We start from the raw sequence: 25,681 nt of genomic DNA, 5'->3' as shown, positions 1-25,681 counted from the left end.
GCATACAAAGCTTTTCTTTCATAGAATCATATATTTTAGGCAAGAAAACAGCCTTAGAAGTCATCTAGTTCACACTTCTTATTTTATATATGAACAAACTGAATCCTCTAAAGGTTAAATGCCAGTGCTTAGAACCAGTTCACCCAATCCTACCCCAGTGCTTTTCCAGCGCTCTGCTAACTTTCCAAGTACAAACACTAGGGAAGAGTAATTTTTTCCTGGGCAATAATATTCATATGTGCTCAGTTAAAAAACTGTATCTATCCAGACCATAGAAGAGAAGTCACTAATGATTTCCACTCTAAGCTCAAGCTTTCAGCATCTGGTTTTTACCATTCACTCCAGTGGGGACAAAGGACTTTAAAAATAAACTGAATCCCTCCCCTTTTAACAAAAACAATTGTAATAACTTTCCTAAACAATATATCAGTTTGTCTTTCAATTTCAAAACAATTTAATAACTACTTACTCAATATTTGTAAGAGTAGGTGCTGAGGATACAAAGCTGAATATTCAGTCAAAAGGTAGAATCAACAAGGAAATAAATTATAGGTAATATGATATGGTAAATACCAAGATTGAAGGTCGCAATAAATATCACATGAGTTACGTCAAAATTTCAAATTTAAAAATATTAGTCTATAATAAACCTGAAAAAAGATGTCACATATTTCTTTTCTAATCTAACTTTCTTTACTCGGTTTTTCGCGAACACCAAATAGGATTTTCTTTAATGAAGTCAGTCATCTCTTCCTCTATGATCACTGTCAACTTCCTCATAAGTCTGTTCTTTTTACATACTATAATCAGGGTAAACAAAAGTAGGAATAAAACTAAATCTGCACTGACTCCTTAAAATACAAATTATGTAGTCCTCATACTTCTCCTATGAATGCTTTAAATAAAATGGTAATTATTTTAACTTCCAATGTCTTGACAGATTTCCAGCAAAAACCAGATTCATATATATGCACACTGTATTCATCAGTAAACAAATAAAAAGTGCAAGTTGCAAAATATCATGCATAGTATGATTCTATTTTTATAAATAAACTAAAAGCTAAGTAATATATGCATATGTATGTCTGGTAATAAAGAAAGGTATAGAAGAATGGCTACTAAACTATTAACACTGGATTGGGGGCAGACAGAAGATATATTCATTTTTTTCTTTATATATCAGTTTTTGGCCCATTACAATGAACATTACTTTATAATTTTTTAAATAAAAGTATATAATGAAATTTCAAAAAGGGAGAGGATATGAGCAAACAACAAAATTTTCTCACAGTTCACTGTGAGTATATTAGAATTGAGATATTGTCTTTAGCAATCTGAAGTTACATAAGGAACAGTTAAGATTTTTTTCTTTCTCTATAATAATAATGATACATTTGTAGAAAGTCATGCTTCTATAAATTTTCACACACTATTTTAACACTCTACGAATAAGGAGAAAATGAAAGAAGTGTAACAGAGAGGTTGTGTGCATTGCTAGGGGTCACACAGTAGAATCACATTCTCCTGACTCCTCATGCTGTACTCTTCCTAAAATAAACGGGCTACGTGTGTTCAGGTTAAATACAGATGTGATAATTCTGTAGCTAATGGTAATGAGTATGGCCAATGATACCACTGTGGCAAATGCATTCTCTATTTTAACTCCTAATGCTTTGACTGGAGAACTAGAAAGCAACTCTGTTACCTTTGCTGCTAGTTCTCGCTCTGCAGTTACCAATGTTAGATCCTGAGAAAGCCATGAAATATCTACCAGGTGCCTTGTGGGATTCCCTGCTATGAAGTAAAACCTACAGTGTCCTGACCTATAATACAAAAAAAATATAAGAATACAATATTCAGCTACTCTGGTGGTTTCGATAAGGCCTGACTTTCAGACTCTTGAGTAATGGGAAGTGGGGGTTATTTAATGCACTTAGAATATTTAGTTTTACTTTATAAAGCTTTAATAAGCACATGTGCATAAAAGTCAGAAAATAAATTTTATCTAGATTAAACATAAATCTGAAACTATTAGTAATATCATAAAAATTCCATGACATCTTGTCATTTCTCTTTTTTAAAGCTAACTGGCTACCATTTTCTCCCGAGACCACTGTGTCTTAAAAATGCAACTACAGAGACCCTTCTTTGGAAGAGAGGGGATAGAGGGAGGGTAGAAAAGGGGCCCAAGTTCATGCTGTTTGAATGACTGGGTAATATTTATTAATCATTCATTGCAGAAGTAATTTTTAATAAACTTGTAACTGATCAAAATGTGTCAGAGAAATGGATCACTGACAACGGCACTGTTTCTGACTGGAATGTGAGCCGGTCCCCAGATTTAAGACCTGTAAACTGCCTAAGAAATCATGACAGTAATATGACATTAACATTTAATCCACATTAAAGGTATTTTAATTTGCACACATTCATAGGACACACTTTGTTTGTTAAAAGGAAAGAGATTTATGGACTTGATCTTCCAGAAAGAAGAAAAACTTCATGCTGTTTTATCTCACAATCACAATTTGAGGAAAGTGTCTGTTTTAATATGCACGCGTACCCTACACCTCAGATATATATTGGCTTAGGCGAGAAAAATAAAGTGCTGGGAGGAGAGGGATCTATTATGTTGAAGTCCTTAAATAGTATCTGAGGTAATAAATATTTTTCATCAGTGTTTAAAAATATACAGATTATATAAGTAACATCAGTGCATTTTGAGATAACTATATTCTCAAATTCATTTGGACAAATGTCAAAAACACTTTTTCAGAACACAGTGGGGAAATATTAAAATAAAAAAGATAATTAAAAATGCAACAGACGAAAGACAAGTGACTTTAGAATAGGGTTCATAACTGCTGTTTGCATTTTCTAGTTCATGTTGTTTGTTAACTGAATCCTTAAAAGTATGACATTAATACATTAACTATGCTTATACTTGTGTTAAATAAAACTATTAGTCTGTAAACTGAAATATAGCAATTTTATTTGCAAATTCTATGCAAAATAGCCTAAAACAGAGAGGAAAGGGCTTTTATTAGAATCTGTAGTGTTACTGATGAGTACATAATAGCAGTGGGCCTGCCTACATTTCTAGCAAGCAGCAACTATATTCTACAAACCACTGATGGGATAAACAATCTATTAACGACAGCTGCTTTTCAACACTTAAAATGGTCAGACTGTGTTGCCTGACCACAAGGAGAAACAGGTCATTATTCTCAAATGTTATACAATAAAAAAACATAAATGGGGCCTCTGTGGGGAGAAAAAACCCACTGATATATCAGGCTCCAGAGTTCTTTTGCTATCAACCATTAATAGAAAGCAAATCCCACTTAAAGTTGTAAACACTTATAACCCGTTTTACCAAAAGATTTATCATCACTTATTTAATTTTCTATCTAAGGCCAAACAAGGTAGTATTAGTCCTAGTGTCCAGTTCCAGACATGAAATTACAACTTCACATCTGGAACCAAAATAAAGAAAAAAAAAATGTCCCTTTGTTACTCTTGTAAAGTAAGATGATTTTTTTGCCCCTGTATAAACCTGTGGAGTGTCCACTGCTCCAGGTTTATGAATGCCCAACATCATTCATAGCTTGCAGAATCATACTCAGCGAGTACATGGGGGAAACATCTAGATTTTTCATCAGATGCAGAAAGCCTTTTTCACTGAACACGTCTTTCAAGTCAATGCCTTTCAATGTACATTTTTTCCTAGTGGTCACTGGACCAGCAGTATTAGCCTCACTTGGGAGCTTGCTAAATGTGGAATCTCAAGTCCCACTCCAGACCCAGAGAATCAGAACCCGAATTTAAACAATATCCCCAGGCGACTCATATGCACATTAAACTAGTGAAGCACTGACCTAGATCACCATGCTCCCCACCCCAACCCCCCCCCAATTATTTGATTTTTCAGAAAAGAGAACAAGGTAAGCTTTAGAAACATCATACTGATCAGGATAACTCACTTCATTCTTTGCCAAAGGGGGCATGGCACAGCAGTCCTTCTTTCAAGCCAGAAACAACCTACAAAACTATTTTGGCCTAAAAAAGTGACAATTTTTCATACAGCTCAACCTAATATATTCTAATCTCAATCTTTCTCCGAAGAGGAAAGGATAGCATTATTTTTATAGTTTCCTAATAAAATAATAATTATATTAGAATCAAATGGCAAGGCGCTCTCTCTTGTACATTTTCATAACAGTAAAAATAAAAATATCTGTTAATATCACCAATCCTACTTGACTGTATTGAAAGCGCTCTAAAAAAAGTAACCATTTTAATCCTCATTCAGTAGTTCAGTAAGAGCTACTACTCACTACATTATCTAGAATTTTAAAACGTTAAGATGGTAGAAAAATCTGGAGTCAGTTCCTTTGATACAACAAAGAACTTAGAGTCAATCTTCTACACCTTTAGAGCACTGTTAATTAAAAAAAAAGTCAGGAGTAACATCACCACCTAATAACCACCCACCTCCACTCCTTCAACCCTTCCGCGTTAACAGACATATACTGAGGTCATATTAGAAGGTCTTTAATTTGTACATGATTCTTCATCAAATAAAAAGTATTATTTCCTTAAGTTCATTATAAAATTTAACTAAGCACAACATTATAAGCAGTGTTTTCACTCATTTTCTCTAAATCTTTAAGTAGATATGGGCACTTAACTCTTTGAGATGTTTTGTGTTTCATCCTGCTGACGATTCCTGCAGGATTCCCACAGGAAGACTCCTTAGGATTCAAGATCTATTCAACACTGATTTCCAACAGTTTCCATTATAAATTTCTCTCTGAGATAAAAATTTTCATAGACCACCCCCATTCCCACCCTTGACAGTAGTTGTAAGTTTAATATATAACTGGAAGCACAAACAAAAATCATCCCCAGAAAAACAAAGTACAACACTAAAGTGCCAAAAGAGTGAACATAGGTCTAGGATTTGGTGTTCTCACAGCACCAGCTAGAGGAAAGGTGCTTTAAAGCAAGTGGGACCAGAAGCGGCAGCCTCAGGAAGCATTGCTTCTGGGAGAAAATCAGATAAATAAAATACATAGCAGTGACAAAAAAGAAGAAAGTACTAAGAAACAAAAGCTAAAGAAAAACAAGACATGCCAACCCTTTCATCCCTGCCATCATCATCATCCATTAAAGAAACTGCTCTTTACTATACTGCAGAAGAGGGCATCCTTGAACTAGGAACCCTGTCTACAAATGTCTAGGATTTTTTTTTTTTTAAAAAGTAATGAAGGAAGGAAGGGAGGAAGGAAAGAAGAGAGAGAAAGAGAGAAAGAAACCAAATCACCCCCATACAAAGCTGCTAGAAGAAGTAAACAGGAAAAACAAATCAAAACGTTTCAACAGTAGAAAATTCTCCCCCAAAACCAACTACGAAGCACAAGACTCATTTGGACAAATAACCACCAAACCCCCCCCCCTAGAATCAGATATTCAAAAAATAAAAACAGAAATGAAAGGAAAAATATTTCAGAAATGAAGAATAAATTATAACATGTCAAAGGAAGAAAAAATCTGAATGAAAATTTAACAAGAAACACTGAGTAAAACCAGGAAAACAAGGAGAGAAAGAAAACAAAGTAGGTAAGGTAGTAAAAAAGAGTGAGAGAAAGAGACTGAAATAGAAGATGATCAAAGAAAGATTATATATATAATTATTTAGAACATATATGTGACTGGAGTACCTACAGAAGAAAACAAAACAATGAGACAGAACTAATATTTAATACTATAATCCAAAAACATTATTTCTGAAAATGAGAAAACTTAAGTCTACATATGAAAAAATCCAGAAAAATTAGCCACAATCAACTTTGAGAATTATCCAAGTAAAAAGAAGGACAATGAAAAAATGGCAATGCTTCAAGGCAGAAAATCAAATTATCTGTAAGGGTATGAAAATAAGGCTGGTACCAGAGATATCAAGAGCAGAATAATATTTTCAAGAAAGTCAAGGAAAAAAATTGTAAGCCAAAGATTTTATGTCCAATCAAGGAGTCATTGAAATGGCAAGCCTATAGAGAAACAGCTTGGAATGTGCAAGATTTCATGGAATATTGTGCACAGGAGGCTTTCCTGAGCAACATACTAGTGGACGAGTTTTATACAAACAGGAGATAAGTGGGGAAATATCAGCAAACAAATTAATGGTAAATATTTAATATGATTAATTTTAGAGTTGATTCTAAAACAAGGTGACACCATGGGTGAAAGAATAGTATGTAAATGTTATATATTCTAACAAAGTAGCAAGAATACAGCAAGAAGAAATGGGAGGGAAAAGAAGAAACAGCAAGTCCAATAGGAGCATTGCCTACGATAAAGGTAACAGGTGAGAGTCAAAGGATGTCATTTAACATGTTAAGTAGGCATAACGGGGATTAAAAGCATTACAAAAGATATAAATACAGGGCCAGCCCCGTGGTGTAGCGGTTAAGTGCGTGTGCTCTGCTGCTAGTGGCCCGGGTTCGGATCCCCGGCTCGCACCGATGCACCACTTGTCAGGCCATGCTGTGGCAGCATCCCATATAAAGTAGAGGAAGATGGGCACAGGATGTTAGCCCAGGGCCAGTGTTCCTCGGCAAAAAAAGAGGAGGATTGGCATGGATGTTAGCTCAGGGCTGATCTTCCTCACCAAAAAAAAAAAAAAAAAAAAAGATATAAATACATACTAGAACAAAAACACAAATCTTCCTAAATTTCATAATAATAATAATAGCAGCTCTTCAGAGACAATTCTCCATAGGGTTCTGTACGTCTTACATCAGCCATCAGCCTTTGTTCAGAACTATCTTTTCAAAGATGTTTTGTACTGCAAATAGTCTTGGAAGATAGACAATCTCTCCTTGGACCAGGAGGCATTCTTGTTACCTAACTAGGATGATAAAGATAATGTCTTTCTCTTGGGCAAAGTTTGGGCCAATTTTCTATCAGCTCCTTAAAGGATTCCTGAACTTGGAGTCCCTCAGCTATGACACAAACCCACAGGGTATGAAGCATCACCATGTGGGACTTGGCAGTCAAGGGGAACCTATATAACCATGAAACATGTGCTAATTTTCATGCTGTTAGTAATTGCTTTGTCTCTGACCCAGGAATCGCGTGTTTTCTGCCAGCATCTACGAAAGTGTGGCAGGCATGCAAATAGGCTAAGATTTCAGACCCTTAATAAAGAAGACACAGCCAAATAGAGAAAGAAACACAGTAAATATAATGATACACACAGTAATTATGGAGTGATTTCCAGGGTATACTGTTAAGTGAAATAAAGCAAAGTACAAAAAAGTATACACAATATGCTACTTTTTATAACAAAGAGGAAATAGGAATACATACATATTCATATATATACACATATATGCTTAATTTTACAAAAAGCAGCACAGGAAGGAGAAACCAGAAGTTAATAAAATGGGCTACCTACAAGGGATAGGGAGAACAAGCTAGAAAGGAAGGGACTAATACCTCTCTGAGAACTATGCTGTGTATAATATTTTGACTTTCGGAAGCATGTTAACATTATAGATATTCAAGCATATAATTAAATCAACAAGAATGGGGACAAAGCCACCTAAAACTTAATGCAAACAGAAACAAATGAATGCAACTATATTTGAAATGAATAACCTAACTACACTCAAGAGGGAAAAAAACTACAATAAATCTGGAACTTTTTAAATTAAGTTTATTTTTCACAAAGTATGGTTGTAGCAATTTTGAAACTATTTTATGTGTATTATATGATTGAGCAAGTTGGTAAATGTATTGGTGTCATTAGGAGTCAGGGTTGTCACTTTGAATGAAGGGAAATACAAATATGAAATGGGGGAGGACAAGAAAGAATTCTGTGGTTTGGATTGAAATTGGAAGTATTAGTATGACTCATAATTTTTAAAAAATACCTACCTACCTACCTACTTCTCTATCTAATCTAGAACAGAGAGGTCCTAGAAGTAATGAAATCCCAGAGACAATGAGCACATCACACATCCAGATCTTGATTTCTAAATGCCATTTTCTTCCAAAATGCAACAGGGTAATTTGAAGAAATGGCTGATTGCAGGAACAACACAGGGAAGGTATAAGATAAGCCTGGAACATCTTCTTGTGCCAGAAAATAAGGAAGTGCTTAAAAAAGACGGGGTATGTTGAAAGAACCCAGAGGCCACCTTGAAAGGATACTTCCTGGACAAATCTGGGACAACTTAAGCACCAAAATAAATAAGGAAAATAACTGATAATAATCTATTTAATAAAATAAAAATCCATGAGTCCTTGCCCACAATAAATAGACAAATAAAATAAAGAAGGGTGGGCTCTTCCTTACAGTAGAACGCTGGCTGCTAACTACGGGCGGGGCGGGGTGGAGTTGGAAAATCTGCATTTTGCAATCATCTGGCGAGAATCATCAATGGATGATGGGCACCAACCTTCAAAGGCCCTGTCTAGAACATTGCACAGACATACGCCAGAGGGGTAGCAGACAAGTTTGTGAAAAGAAAAATAAAATGGTATTGGGCAGTATATTATAAGAAATTTAAGCTAAGAATAACATGCTGGACAGTTCCCAGGAAAAGTTGGCAACATAGAAAGAAAGGAATAATAGAACAAAGGCTGAATCAAGGGCCTGAGAGATTGTGACAAATAAATGAAATCAGCCCTGAAGAGATTCCAGGGGAACACAGTCCACCCATGTCACTCTTTTCTCTGTACACCCACACCTGCTTTCTCCTTTCTAGGGTTATAGATAACTGTATACCAAAAAGAGCCCATAAACATAGAATACAAAGACAGTGCAATCATATATGTGTCCTTGTGGTAAGCATAACATGTTGTATACGTCATTTTTCTTAATTTATTTAAATTTATACTGGCTTTTACCCTCTCTCAGAACAATGCTAATTCTCTATGATAATCCAAATAAATTTGAAAACATAAAGACTGAAAATGGCTACATAAAGAAGAAATTAATTCCAAATGTGTGGGATGCTCTTATTTTAATTTTATACCATATATTTATAAAATCAATCTATTAGAAGCTATACTTCTCATTGTATTTGGCTATACAGCCAACTCAAAGAAGGGCTACATATGTGAGAAGGTAAGGGCTATAAGAATCTGCTCAGCTGGAAAGTGGAGATACAAAAACCTAAGCAGCACACAAATACTAGACAGACAGGTTTCATTATGCTCAACCAATAAATTCTTGAGTTCACTTCCTTCTTAGGCAGTTATGAAGAATATCACTGACTTTGCTGAATATTAGTGCACGAAAGCAATATACCTGTATATAATGTGATATTATGTTATATATTCATATATTCATATTATTGTTAATAATTCACAGTCAGTATGTCAATTTTACAATATAGAGAGTCTTTTGAACAACTTAGATAAAATGCATTAAAATCATCTACTTCCCACTACCTGTTGTACTGATCCTGGTTCTCTCATCCCTAAAATGCATTATCTTTGAAATACATTTGATGTATATGACCTAGACAAAAATGAAATATAACTTAGGGTCAAGAAGAGAAAAGAGTAATTAAGAAACAATTACTCCTGACTTTAATAAGTGGCTATGTTTCATCAAAGGTTTTTAAAATATTTTTAGTTGGAGAATTCTTTCTTTAGATAAAATCTTATTCTAAAAGTTTAAAAATATATAAAATAACTAAAAGTGGAACTACTCCAGTTAAAGTGGGCAGAGGAAGTCTGGAGTACCACTGCTTTGGGGGAACCTTCCTGGCAGCCCAAGGCACAGTTAGAAAGCGACTGCTGGATAAGGTCATAAGTGGAGTATAAATACATGAAATAGTCACTGAAAATGAGTGCAGATTAGTCAGTGTGAAAAATATGAAATCTAAACAAAAAAATCTAACTCATTATTATTCACTGAGGAACATGAACCCAGTAAATATAAAGCTTTTTAACAAATAATAATTCACAAAAGAAGTATTCAAGACAGCTCATCTGGGCACTGTGGCAGCTGCTCTTCCTTGTTATCAGCCCCGAGTTGATACTGGAACTTGATGTCTTAGGTTAACATTTTTATTCTGATGTCCATATGTCCTAAATATATGTGAACCTAAGACTGTTATAATAAACAAGGATTCAGGAAATAATTTTTAACAATGAGAATAACAATGTTATTTATTTACTTCGAATTTGGACAAACATAGTTCAAATTTTGTAACTTGGCTATTATATCCAGTGTGTTAATAATTAATCTGTAACTTTTAGGACTTTTTTTTTCTCTTTTGTGAGGAAGATCAGCCCTGAGCTAACATCTGCCAATCCTCCTCTTTTTGCTGAGGAAGACTGGCCCTGGGCTAACATCCATGCCCATCCTCCTCTACTTTATATGAGATGCCGCCACAGCATGGCTTGACAAGCGGTGCGTTGTGCACGCCTGGGATCCAAACCCCAGGCCGCCGCAGCTGAGCGTGCGCACTTAACTACTACGCCACGGGGCCGGTCCCTAGGACCATTTTTTAAAAGTCTAGGTTTCCTCAGTTTCCTTTAGCTATTGAAAGGAAAACCAAAAGTCCTTTCCAACTCTAAAACTACTGTAAGTCAAAATGAAGCTGCCTCTTGCTACTGTTTGCTTTTGTGTGAGCAAAACACAAAACACTGATAGTTAACAAAGCTACAATTTGATATATGAATGAAGTCTTGCATTAAAAAAGTACTTAGATTGTATTTACAAAAGAAACTCTATCATTAATTATTCAACATTTGGATTTGACCAAAAACCAGAGCACGACTTTACGATGCTCTGTTTAAATGAACTACTTAATGTAAAGGACACTCAATGTGGTGAGCTCAATGAATTTTGGACTTGGTATAATACAACAGTTTTTCCAATTCTTTGATCAATGGACAGATTTTAATGTTAAATCAGTTTGAATTTCACTTGTGCTTTAAAAATGTTTACTTAAACCCAAAATTTTGCATCTCTATTATTTTACATTCTAAAACCGAATGTAGTTTAAACCAATGCATTATTCACAAAGCAAAGACATCAGGAAAAACAAAGCCGTGCACTTCTTTCAAAGCCGTTAAATTGCTAAAACATACCACATTTATACGTGCAATATTTGTGTTTTTCTTAAAACACAAGCTTGTTTTTGTCAGATCAAGATATGCCAAAAATTCTACAGCAAACATTTTTGTTTATAATTAAAGCAATCATCAATCCAAGGATTGTCATCCATTTTATTTCATCTGTACATCAAAAAAAACAAAAAAACAAGTAATTTAAAAAAATTTTAAATTCCCTTGAAATGATAAGATAAATGAAAATGTAAGTGCTTTCACATAATAACAGTAAGCTGACCCTCTGGGAAATGGTTGACTTTCTCAATACAAGGTATTCAAAGCTCATTCAAAAGCGTTCATTTAGAATGCAGATATCAAAGATGATGCAAATGTTCAAGAGAAAATTAGAACTTACCAGATGTTCTAATCCAGCTTTGATGTTTCCAGGTTCCCTAAAATAGAAGAATAAAAGTTCTAAATAGTTCCTAAACCCTTGTCTGCTATAATTTATGTTTACCTCAACAATGTTTTATAAACCTTTCTAATTTTTTCAAATATCTCTACTAATGTTCATAATAATACTGTTTTTAAGGACAAAAAATTGCCATCGAAAGGTAACAGATTATTTATTTATATCTAATAGTATCACCACTAAAATTGGTATTCCATTAACAGAAAAAATGTTTCACATTTTTCCAAGTCAGTGAAGAACAAAAAGAAGTCAAGTTATTATTTTACTATTCACACAATATCTGTTTGTTTCACATTAGCTTTTTCATTAGAGTTTATGTTTTTTCCAACATTTATTCTGAAAATGGTCAAACATACAGATTCTTTCCACCATGTAGATTCTACAGTTGACATTTTACTATATTTGCTTTATCAAATATCCATCCATCAATGGTTGCATTTTTATGGAAAGAATATGCACACAAAGAATATGTTTGTGAGTACATAGCTAAATAACTAAATCTTAAATTTTTTCCTGACATTAATTTTATTAACTTAGTGCATACTACAAATCAGGACTTAGGACTGTTATAATACTAAAAAAGCAAAATATCACCACAGAAAACACAAATATCAAATATCATGATATGTTTTAAGTATTTAATTTCTTGCTTTTCACTGTAACTAAGACTGCTGATGGAACTAAAAATACAAATAACTGTGCAAGTAGCAAAGATAATTTAAATATACATTTAGTGAAATTGGCAAATAGTTGGAGTTTTTCTTTCCTGATTTCAGTGTGTACTAATTTATTAGTGACAAATGGACTTTACTTTTCCCACTCTGACCAAGTAGTATTTTAATTTCATCATAAATACCAAGCCTTATTTTTTTAACATGAAATTCTACTTCTACCACATTGCAAAAAATAATTATGAAACATCCAACAACCAACAAGAGTAGTGCATTCATGATGTTTTATCTTTTCTCCACACCTCTTTCTTTCTCTGAAGAGACCCCAACTTAATTGTTTTTCTCTTTATTTCTGTCACCTATTTTCTCTGTCAAAAAAATACTTATCTCTATTTCCTTTGTCTTGCTATTCAATGTTTCCAAATGTCCCTATCGTTTTCCCTTCGGATCTGCTGCTGGAAAACTATACCTGTGACTTCTAACCTTTGCTCTCACTGCCCAGTCTGGCACACTGGGAATACATTCCGGCGTCAACTGATTAGCACTCGTCTTTAGCTGTTCTCGTCTCTACTTTCTGCTTCTAGCAATCTTAGCAATACTATTCAATGTTTACAATTCAATGAATACAATTCAATGTTTACAAAATTTTAGGATTTCTGAAACTCATTCTTTGGATGCAGTCCTAATGACAAATAATAGGAATAAATTGCAACAAGGTGTTAGAGAAGGCTAATAGCTACATAAATAATTATTTTTAACTTTATTATTACAAAATTAATGGAGCTGGAAGTCAAATGGATCTTTAAGTTTTCACAAGGACATTCTCATATAGTCATTTGTGTAACTTAAAATTTAAACAAAAAGAATAACGCGTATAGTGAAACATCTGACAGTGCAATGTGTGTGTGTGCGTGTGCAGACACTACAATAAAATCAAGGCTTCCTCCCATCACTGACTCCCAGTTCTCAGTCACTGACATTAGCACTGTTTGTCCTTCTATAAGATATTCTGTGTGTGTCTTTCTCCTCTTCTGTTTTTCTTTTAACCTGAACAGAAGCGTACTATACACACTGTTTTGTACCTCCACTTGGCAATCTATCTTGGAGTTTGTACTATATAATACACATCTACTTCATTTTACTCCTACAGCCACATTGTCACTTAATGGTTCTTATTAGAAAATACTATTGCAGTGTAAAAGAACAAAAATGCTCAGGTTCAAAGTTCAAGCCTATAATTTATTACCTGAAACTACAGGGGCTAGACATGCTTTATCATAACATTTCGGATTTTCGAAAGGTAATAAGGTACATATACTGTATGTCATACGACACTGACAGCAAGGCTTGAAGCAGCATCTCATTATCTTACACATTAATAATTCTGAAAGAAACATATGAATGTCCACACAAAGCAGGATAAACAAAAACTATAAAGAACTTCATTTCAGGGTAGGTTTTACTGTTAACTGAGTTTGCCACAAACTTAGGTAAAATCTCCCAATTTTCTGAGCTAGTTGCATTTTGGAATCAAGGATAAGAAACAGTTCTTTAAAAAAAAAAAGAAAAGGTTGGCTAGGTTTTCGTTTTGTTATGTTTCCAACTGATTCTTTAAAGTAAATGATATTTAGGAAATATGCGTTTTGAATGCCATGCCTGAAAGAAAACTAGACATCATCCTTGACACACACACTTTCCCTTCAATACCAAATGTAAACAAATGTAATCAACCACGGGTCTTGGCTATCCAATATCCTTAATTATCATTTAGATTTAACCACTTCTTTCTATCTTCACAGCTACTACCTTATCTTAGGCCATCATCTTTTCTCTCCCAGATTACTGCAAAGCCTCTTAACAGGTCTCAATGGCTCCTGCCTTGCCCCATGTCAACTCATTCTCCATAATATAGCAAGTTCTTTCTAAAATGTAAGCTTGATCATGTCAATTCCCTTCTTAAAATCTACAATATCCTACTACACTCCAGTTTAATCATTCCCTCTGTTATCTTGCCAAAGCTACATCACATGGAAAGTGACAGCAACAGCCACTACAAACTACTAACCTGGCTTCACTCACCACTGAACCACTTACTTTCTCTGCCTGAAATGCTCCTTTTCTCCCAGCTTCCTCTAATCTTCCTCATCCAGCTAAAAAACCAACATCCTTCAGGCCTCAACCTAAACTATACCTTCACTGGGGAAACCTTCTCCCTTCCTCAGAAATGAAGTAATGAACTCTTCCCATATGTTCCCATCACAGAATTGAACACAGTTTATTATAAATACCTATTTACTTTCCCACTGACAGCACTAAAATGAAAACTACTTGAGGACATGGATTACATCTCTTTAATTTTCATATCCCAGCACCCAATATAGTGCCTGAACAGGAGTATATATTCAACTAATAACAGTCTGACATCTAAACATCAATTGGACAAGCTTGGATGGAGAGTCAGTAGCAAACAGCTCAGGTCTCTGAGTGGTGCCATCCAGCCCCACTCTATCTCCACATCCACAAAGAGCAAGGCAACTGCAACAGTGAGGAGTTGTTTGGGACAGTAGTGTTAGGAGTTGTGTCTATGTGTGTGGTGGGTGGTTGTTTTGCTTGTTTTGTATTGTTCTTGAAGGAGTAGGAGGACACAAGGGAAAAAGTGGCTGATTGAGGCCAGAGTAGAACACTAGACGTTTTGCACTCTAGTTTTAAATGAACTTGGAGGAGTACAAGCCAGAGCCTAGACTTTTACCACTCTCTTTACTAGGCAAGGCAGATGAATGATGCAAGGAGATAAAAGAGAAGCCCACAAGGAAAATTCTAAGACCTCTGAGGTGTATAAGCACAGGAAAAGAAAAACAAATGGAACAACCTCATCTGGAGAAAATAGAAAAGACTGAGCAAGAATATACTGTAAGCATAACATCTTCTAAGACAAGGGAAAATTTTTAGAAATTAAATACAACAAAAACAGTTACGAAAAAGAATCAATATGAGATAGTGGGTATTTAAAATATAATAATTTGAAATAAAGAACTCAGAGCATGGACTGAAAGCCCAATAGCTACAGACTGAGAATGAATTAGTGAGCTGGAACACTGGGTAGAAGAACTCCCCCAAAAGGCACAGGAAAGGATGAAAAGACAGAACAAACAAGAGATAAAATTAAGAACAGGAGAAGAAGTATGAACATCTATATTCCCATCAACAATGAGAATCCTAGAAGGAAAGCAAAGACAAAATAGAAGAAATATTTGAAGAAATAATGATAAAAATTTCCCAGATATAGAAATATTCAAATTTTAGATTGAAGGGTACATAGAGCAGTGAACAGGATAGTCAAGGAAAAATCCACAGCAATGCATAATATAAGGATAATTAAGACTATTACAGATCAAGCAAAACATCTAAAAGCTTCCAGAAAGAAAAAGCATACCCTTCCATCAAGGAAGAATAACACTGACATCAGACTTCTCAACACTAATGCTGGACAATGGAGTATTAACTTCCAAGATGAAGTGTTAAAGGAAAAGGACTGTGAACCTAGAATTTACATACAGGTGTCAGGAAATTCACCCTACAAAGATATTATTTGACAGAAGTTCTGAGGAATGTAACACAGTAAGAAGAGAAATGAATTCAGGAAGAAGCAACATGATAAACCAAGTAAAGATTGGCATGAAACATAGTAATTACTGTAATCTAAGAAATCAATGACTATAAAGGAAACCAAAAAAAGTTCACCCATAATGATCCAGAATTAAAATCCCGGAGAAGATTCTCAGATTGAGTAAGAAACAAAATCCAGCAATGTGTCATTTACAAGAGACACATAAAACAAAAGGATTCAGAAAGCTTTCCAAAAAAGAGATAGTAAAAGACATAACCAAGCAAACATGAACCAAGAGAAAGCTGAGGCGGCAATTTTAATGACAAAATATATTTAAAACACTCCCTCCCCCAAAAAAATACATATATATGAGACATATATATATGAGAAAAAGAACACTGTATTGTAAAAGATACAATAGATCAAGAAATTTTCATCTATATTCAGAAAGTTTGCATATGTGTAAAGCTTAATATGTGTTATAGATCTGGACAGCAAAGTTTTAACAAGTTCTCCATGAAAATCAGTTTTCTTTAGTTTTACTTTGGGTAGAAAGACAAGAAAGGGTGGCCATCTCAAAACAACACAGATAAAGCATTATGAATACATAAATACTACACAAGACAGCATGATATATAATCCTGGTTCCAGAAGCAGAATACCTAAACTCAAATTTAAGCCCTACTACAAAATAGTTGCATGAGCTTAGGTAATAATCCAGCTACTTTGAAGCTCAGATTGTTCACCTATGATGTGAAGATTTTTTAATACTTGCCTTACCTAACACATAAGGTTGCTGTGAAAAAATAAGCAAGATAATGTATATGAAGGTACACTATAAATTATAATGTGCTATAGAAATCTGTTATGGTAGATATTTAAATACATAAGTCTTAAAAGTGGTTCCAAAAGTCTTAAGGAATTTTTAAAAATAGAGAGGCAAGACCCAAGACATTGACAAGAGGGATCTTGCAACAAATGGTATAAAGCCTGTCCTTTTTAGTGGTCTCTCTCTTGGGTTGTCTCTGTCATGACTTCATCAATATTTGTGCAACTCCTTTTGCCCTGTGCTGAAAGCAGACTTAATTCAATTATAGGTCTCAAAACTGATAAAATGGTCCTGAAGTGGAAAATGGGAAGAGATTATTGGCAAATGAATAAAGATTTGTATCGAACTAACACACAGGAGTACAGCAGGTCTTTTTTTAATCATTCCCTGTCTTAAATCTTCTGGGAACCATGAGTTTCCCTTCCCCTCATGCAGCACATCGATTTCTGAATTAGACTGCAATATTAAATAATTAATATACTTGCCATGATTGATGTTTTGCATTAGTTGAATATTAGGTTATCAATCAAAATCCACTTGGTTTAATGTAATAATATTGAAAAAGTGTCACGGGCTGTTCATACAATTTGTAGTTGAGGCAGCACAGATAGTAATGTTGGCATAAGACGACGCTCTAAAGCAGGAAATGCAGTGGCTCAACATGCATGAGGCAGACATTTTGAAACTAACTGGGACAAGGCTAAGGTTGTCCTAAATAAACCTTGTGGCGCCTGCCAGTTTCAATGTTAGGTCTCTTTCCATTAGGAACATGCCAAGCATTAATTATACCATGGCAGGAAAGAAAAAAATTAAAATAAAGATACTAATTTACTTTTGTGGCAAATAGATTTCATCATTTTGCCAAAGGAAGCATGCTTTAAATCCAGAAATTGTTGCTGTGATAAAGCTTATATCCTCCTACGAAATTTCTAAACAAATAGACTAAGATTTCTTAGGTCTAGTCTTACTAGGAAGGGATCACGTTTTTTTTTAATATGAAACCAAAGTGATCATTAAGGTTTCATAATGATCTAAGGGAATCAGGTCAAGGAGCCACAATTAATAATGGCATTTATTTTGAAAAAATCCTATTCTTTCTGACAATGCATTCTCCTTTACTCTCAATATTTTGCACCTACACTTGTCAAAATATTATCTTAGTTCAAAATATTATCTTAGAAAAAAATTTTTAATTATTTGCTTCTTCTAGTAAAAGTAAATAATTTTTCTCATCATTCCCTATTACATCAATCTAAAATCTATTATGGATTTACTTATAAAAGTAATTTTTTTTTTTTTTTTTTTTTTGTGAGGAGATCAGCCCTGAGCTAACATCCGCCAATCCTCCTCTTTTTTCGCTGAGGAAGACGGCCCTGGGCTAACGTCGGTGCCTATCTTCCTCCACTTTATATGGGACGCCGCCACAGCATGGCTTACCAAGCAGTGCGTCGGTGCGCGCCCGGGATCCGAACCAGCGAACCCCGGGCCGCCGCAGCGGAGCGCGCGCACTTAACCGCTTGCGCCACCGGGCCGGCCCCTAAAAGTAATATTTTAAAACAAATGAAATAAAAAAAGACATCCAAAAGAAAAGTGATTTTTTGGGGGTGAGGAGTAGAAAAGTAACAAAATAAACCAAAATCATTTCATAGAGCAAGACAAAAATCCAGTGTTTAGTTATAAAATACTCACAAACCAAAATGCAGGTAACTAACTGAAGTAGCATTAAAGTACCATTTCCCTAACCAAATCTTTAACAAATAAAAGATTAAATATATTTATAATCAGTAATGTGTATGTATTATCCCATATAAAATGTGCATATACATAGTAATTACAAAAAACAGAGTAACTCCTAAGTAATAAAAAATTTTAGAGTTTTTTTGTCATGAACTAAGCTTACTATTCACTTTTAAAAGATTACTATGCTGTAGTTTTTCACAGCCATAAGAGATAAGATCACATTTAATTTTGTATTCTCTTTCATAAAACAAAAATCTACATGATTTGGGTTTTTTTACATAATGGCAGTCAAGGTTTTTAAAAGCCTGAGTTATAAATTATAAAAATATCTACATCTCCCATCTCAAATAATAATTGATAAATTTTCACATGTATAAGACCTCTTCTGTTATATATCAAATGTTATTAATGAAAAATCTGGTAATACATAAATCTAAGAAAAACCTGGGTTCAAATTCCAACTCTACTACTTACTAAATATATGAACTTTGTCAAGTTATATATCTTCTCTAATATTTCCATTCTTAAATTCAAGTCAAAGATTAAAAAGATAATCAGCATACATGTAAGAAGTCACTCAATAAATACTGGTTCAAAATGACAGACTAATAATGGAACAACTGACTGCATTCCACTTTCAAAATCAAGAAATGTCTTTATAGATGTTAGGTTTTTTAACCACCTTAAAATCTGTTTCAACTATAATATCCATAAATAAAAGTCAATCTATTTTTCAAATTACTAATACATATAAAGAGCTGGGCCCAATGGCCAGCATCCAATAAGAATACCACACATACCCCGACATAAGCACATTCATTTTTTTTTTATTTTGTGAGGAAGATCAGCCCTGAGCTAACATCCATGCTAATCCTCCTCTTTTTGCTGAGGAAGACCGGCTCTGAGCTAACATCTATTGCCAATCCTCCTCCTTTTTTTTTTTCCCCCAAGCCCCAGTAGATAGTTGTATGTCATAGTTGCACACCCTTCTGTTGCTGTACGTGGGATGTGGCCCCAGCGTGGCCGGAGAAGCGGTGCATCAGTGTGCGCCCGGGGTCCGAACCCGGGCCGCCAGTAGCAGAGCACGTGCACTTAACCGCTAAACCACAGGGCTGGGCCATAAGCACATTCTTATATGCTGATCTCTTTGAAAGGAGACAGAATGATGAAGTGTGTTGAAAAAAATAACCAAAAAAAATTTCTCACTTACCTAAAGGTTTTTTACATTTTAATCCCAATAAGAAAAATACATATTATCAGCACTAAGTTCCAAAAGATCTTCCGTGAATTCTCAGTTTCAACTTACCAGGTTTGGTTAGAATTCTCAGCATTTTTCTCCTGATTGGAGAACATCCTGCAAATTAGTGGCTCTAAATGTATATTCTTATGTTACTACAGTTCAGAATGATAGTTTTCAGATGTTTGTATTTTATAAGTAGTTTTTGATCTGATTATTATTTGCAATAAATTCTGCTCTAGATCTTATAAGTTACTTGCACAGATAAGTGTACCATGGTTACTGAATTTTACATGTACTGCTGTCTTTTTAAGATTCTTTAGTGAGTTTTATAATTATTAGTAAACCACTAAAGGAAGTGCTTCAGACACAAGAGAAGTTACACCAAAAAGAGACTGGGAACATCAAGACTCAACGAAGAGCAACAGAAATATATTTCTTGAGCACCCTTATACCTAGCTGCAAGAAAAATTCTGAGTGGATAATGAAAACAATAACAACATAAACAAACAGCAACAAAAAAGTACAAAAGTGAAGACATGGTATCTATGCTGTAGATGTCTAAAACTGTGCCGTCAAACCAAGACTAATACATGAAATACTTAATGTCCAAGCCAGGCAGGGAAAATGCATGCTACCTATCTGCTACTTCCCACATGCAGAGCTAACATTCATAATCAATGATAATCTTCTTTCCCAGATACAGCTCAAGAATCTTTTTCAACACCGTGCTCCAAGGAGTCATTACCGGTCATCTGGAGTCAGCAGGTGAGATGCAACCCATTCACCACCACCTGCTTCAATCCATGTTCTTGACCTAGCTCAAGAGAAGTTCAGAAAAAGGAGAAACTGCCATATGTGTTAGAGTGGTTGGAAAATATTTCAAAGAGTAGGGTAATTTTAGCTGGATCCTGAGGATTGATTGCATTTGAGGAGACTAGGTAAACAGAAAAGAAGAGGCAAGAAGAGTGAACTCAAAGGTCCCACATGATCTGACAGAGGTCAAGTAAGGAGAGTAGCCTGCCCAGAGTATATGCATTAAAAGGTCATATTACTTTTAGTCTTTAATTTTAAATAATTTTATTATGCAAATTTTCAGGGCCATCATGTACAAGTGTGCATGTTGTTCGTTATGGGGGGAAAAAAAGAATGAAAAACCTAACGGGGCAAGTGGAAGCTAACAGCTACATGCCCCGGCCAAGCAGTGCATTCTGGTGTGGTACTGCATCCATAGGAAGAAAGGACGTTTTTTCCTAGAACGCACAAAGGTGCCATATGGGCTAGCAGTGGCCCTGCAAATAATAAATGCTTATTGCAGAAAAATTCAAAATTACATCTGGTTCCAATGAAGAAGAAAATAAAAATCACCTGAAATCCCACCACCCCAAGATAATACTTCAATAGGCTTTAGGTTTTTCCTCCATTCTTATGCATACACATAAATACACTTATTTTTTCTTACAAAAATGATATCACCATTGATTTCTGTTACGTAGCTTAAGTTTTTTCACTACTTAATTATATATTGTAAACAGCTTCTCAAGGTCAATGAATATATTTGCATATAATATTTTTAATGTTTACATACTATTCTGCTCATAGATGTACAATAAGTTAACTTATCCATTATTGTTAGACATTTGGGTTATTTCTGATTTCTTATTCTAAATAAAACTGAGGTGTAAAAAAAGAACAATTGATCATTAGATTTAAAAATCATTTATGAATTTTATGTAATGTTTATTTCATTTGGATGATTGGGGTTAAATAATTTTAAAAAGGGGAAATAAACCAATATATTTCATCTCTAGTACTTAATCCTAAATAATTTAAATTTATACATTTATATTTATATAAATTTGTATTTAAATATAAAGTATTATCATTTATAATAATTTAAATTGAAATACAATTAAAAATAAATTTCTACTTTTGAGGAAGTTCAATATCATAAAATTATGTCCCAACAACTTCACAAAAGCTATATCTACCTATACCTATATACAGAATCAACAATCCCAAATAGAAGGTAACAAACATATATAAGTATTCTATTCATGTCTTCAGCTGCTAAAATTGAGAGAAAATGCAACACGTGTATATTTTTCCTGAGAAGAGCAACCTTTCAATAACTCAGAAGTTGATTATTCAATTCTTCAATTACTGAAGTTTTGCAATGCTTCTTTTCTTCCCTCTGACATTCTTCTATGTAACTACACTGATACTCTAGCAGGAAACGAAACACTCAAGTGTAACTTGAATCGAGTAAGCACCTAATAATGCTAGGAAATAAAACTACTAAAATTCTCTCTTTGCTTAGTGAATCAAAATAAACCCCTCACCCGAGAATTCAAGATCCTTGCTCAAATCAAACTATTTGCCATTTCCTACAGACCTCTTTGCACTTCCCAGTGCTTAAATCTTTGATCATATTATTGTCTAAGTGAACTGACCTTCTCAGATATTCCACCTCTCAGGAAATATTGAACAGTATGTGCCAAGCTCGGTAGTAAGTACCTTACGTGAATTAGCTCATTTAATCCTTATTACTTTATTTTAAAGAGGTACAATTATTATCCTTACTGCATAGATGAGACAACTGAAGCTTAGACCACACAGTACACCCCTCAGCGAGTAAAAGGCGGGTATGAAAGCAGGCAGCCCGAGTTCGTTGCCCAAATTTTATTCAAGAGAGAATTTATTACTGTCAGTCTCTAAAAACAATAACCTCAACAATGAAACAGGATTTTGCGGTATTTTCCTACTCCTTAATTGGAACCATGATTAGAAAGGAGGCTGCAAACGGGTGAGAATTTAAGTAAAAGTAAACACTGACCTTTAATGATAGGTTACTATATGCCCGGTGCTGAGCCTGGTCATTTACACTTATAATTTCATTAAATTCTCACAATATTCACAAAAAGAACAATCTGTATACATGGCTAACAAACATTTAGGGAAATGTTAAAGTGCATAGATGCGCAAGATGAAACGAAATGCCATTTTTCACCTCGCAAACAAGCAAAGATTAAAACAAATGACAATGTTTCCAGTGTTGGCAAAAGTGTGGGGAATCAGGCACCCTCACACGCTACAGGTGAGAGCAGAAAATACTACTACAACTTCTCCAGAGGGCAACTGCAAAATGTTCAGAATTCTCAGCAATACATATAAAGCCTTTGATCTGACAGTTCTATTTCTCTGGGTTTATCCCAATGACACATTCATAAGATAGTAATCATTTCACTGTATTTAATACAAAACAGACAAACAAAAGACTTGAAACAAACTAAATGTCCAATAATGGTAAACTATGCAATAGAACATCCACAAAACAGAAAATCATATAGTCATTAAAAATTATGATGTAGTTGTATACTTCCATGAAAATGTCCTTCTGGCATATTAAGTTTTAAAAAAAGCATATTACAGAATGATATGATATCAGAGTTGTTAGAAAAGTTTTATACATGCATGTGTATAGTGAGTATTTATCTGTGTGTATCTGTGTGTAACTGAAGTTATAAACTAAAATATTAACAGGGCAATTTCCAGTGATTTTTATGTTCATTCTGTTTATATGTTTTCTAAAATATTTTCCATGAAAACACATTAATGCTGGTCCAATTAAAAAAATCCTCACAGCACTTCTATGGAGTAGTACATTATCTTCATTTTGTAAATAAAGGATCTACAGCTCAGAGTCAGAAAATAACTTGCTAAAATGGCCAAAATTGCTCTATCTGAATCCAAAACTCATACTTTTTCTTTTACAATAGAAATGCTGCCTGCTGTATTATATAAAATAAGGATAGGTCTATATTTAGCCCACATTTTTCCTGTTCTCTACACTCTTGAAAAACTTTCTCATAAATTATCTGTGTACATGCATGTTACCTTCAGTGTTCACTTTAAAGACTCAGTCTACATTGTTCATCTTTATACCATCTTCAGTGTTTAATACTAATAGAATCTTCCTATACTTGGTACATGATTATATGATATAGATGAATTCGATTTAGAGTTGGAGAATGTGAAACTGGAATAAAGATAATAGATACAGTTATGTCCACGATGCATGAGACAAACGGAAAAGGTGAACCCTTCAATAATTGATCCAGATTGGTCCAAGTTCTGCCACATTCCCTTCCTTCCTACTTTGTCCTATTACTTCACACCAAAATTCCTCCAACACTCTTCTCTCTAACATCAATGTCTTCATACTCCAAGTTCATGTCTCTGCTCGCTTTATAACCTACAATATCTGGCTAATAATTTTCACTACTATCCAAAATGTACCTCTTCTCAGACCAGTTCATTATCACCTCCATGATTTTGCTTACAAATTTATCTACCTAAAACAGTCTTCTCTTCCTTGCTACATCTTCAAATTCTATATAGTTACTGTACAAGAACCAAACTCCCACTTCTGCCTTGTTCATAATAATTTCTTACATCTCTAAACTTATAGTCACTCTTTGACATTCAATGGATAAGTCCTAGGAACTTCCAAATGCCCTAAGTTGTGAATGCAATAATGTAAATAAAGTACTTAGCAGATTACACTTGGCATATATTACTAATTATTATCAACATCATCGTTACTATGCAGACCCTCCATGAGCATTGCTCAATACATTAAGATCAGCAGGAAACAAAGCCACTCTGAGATACAGTGCTGAGCAGTCAGCTGGCCTCATTCACCAGCTAAGTGACATAACTCCTGCACATCAATCTCACAGAACATATGTTTTAACGTCATGCCACACGAAAATCACAAATTATCAATGCAACGGGCCATATAGGTCCCTTTTGAACAGAAAAAATATTAAATTGGTGGCTACCAAGGTTAACTGCATTGCCATTATAAAAAAATTCTCCACAGTCTAGCACTTAATATTCAATAGTTATTTTATGTGGCTTCTATGTATGTATCTATTCCCCAAGTTAATTATTCGTTTAAATAAACCTCCTGCTTTGTTATCACATGAAGCTTCTTGATAAGCATAGATCCTTGGTGTGCAATGTCAATCAAACCTTAACTTTCTCAAAATTATACGTTAAAGAAAAAAGTCTTTAGGTCTTAGGATACAGTTAACTAAAACAATTTTATTTATATATCATTAACATTAGCTACAGTTCACAAAATTAGAAACGGAAGGTCTCATTAGGAAGAGCAGAGAAGTAAATAGCACAATGAAATATTTTAAATGCTATGTTAGAATTCTAATTTCATGAGGAGTGTGTGCGTGTGTGTGCATACGGGGAGTACTTTGAGGGTGGTGAAGAGGTAGGAGCTGTGGGTAAGCAGAGTCCAGGAAATACTTCATAGAGGTGATGTTTGGGGTTCCTTCTAACAAAGGCCATTCCTAACATATGGGTTCTGGAATCAGCTCCTCTGGCTTCTTCAAAGACTTTAGTCCTTCAATTACCTGTTCTCTTTTCCCCACCCTGTACTGCAACTGTGGAGCAATCAAGGGTTGACGTGGTCAATTAGGACAAGTCAAACTGAAAGCAACAATCAAACTTTTGTTCACTTACTTGTAACAGTACAACCAAGAGGCAAAAAGGAGCACTTGCTCCCTAACATTCCATTTTTCCCTCAAAGAACAGCATGGGCGAGAGGCAGGTAGATGCAGTGCAGGGGAATGGCGGGGGAGGGGGAGAGGACTAGTGGCCATCTTGCCTTTCGGACCAGTGGACACGGGGAGGGAAAGGGGGAAGGGCTAGGAATGAAAAAGTACTGAATCAAAGTGGGGAAAAGTGCCTTAGATCCCAAATTAGGAGGCCTCTGGATGGAAGCACCTGGGCTAGGAATGCCTACGGTTGGGTCTGAAAGATCACATACAGGATTTTGGCCTGGGGCCAGACTCCTCAGCTACCACCCTACTTACTTCTCTCCTTCCCTCAGTCAAACTTTTTGAAAAACTATATATACACTATGCCTCCACATTCCTACCTCCTATCACATCCAAAAATTACTCTTGCTAAAGTCATCAGTGATTTCTCCATGTTACCAAATCCAAAGACTACTTTATCATCCTTC

At 34.8% G+C, this 25,681-nt stretch overlaps 1 protein-coding gene across 1 annotated transcript in view; it reads right to left on the bottom strand.

Annotated features, from left to right (window-relative positions):
- The window catches only part of RSRC1 (arginine and serine rich coiled-coil 1), a 380,198-nt gene that overhangs the window by 199,483 nt on the left and 155,034 nt on the right, over positions 1-25,681 (bottom strand). The window contains exon 5 of the mRNA XM_058556451.1: positions 11,495-11,531. Within this exon, the coding sequence (XP_058412434.1) occupies positions 11,495-11,531 (37 nt within the window). The remainder of the gene's footprint in view (positions 1-11,494; positions 11,532-25,681) is intronic.

This window comes from Diceros bicornis, chromosome 15 (assembly GCF_020826845.1).
Source record: "Diceros bicornis minor isolate mBicDic1 chromosome 15, mDicBic1.mat.cur, whole genome shotgun sequence".
NCBI classification, from domain to species: Eukaryota; Metazoa; Chordata; class Mammalia; order Perissodactyla; family Rhinocerotidae; genus Diceros; species Diceros bicornis.
Note: the sequence above shows the minus strand (reverse complement) of the source record. Positions and strands in the feature narration are given on the sequence as shown.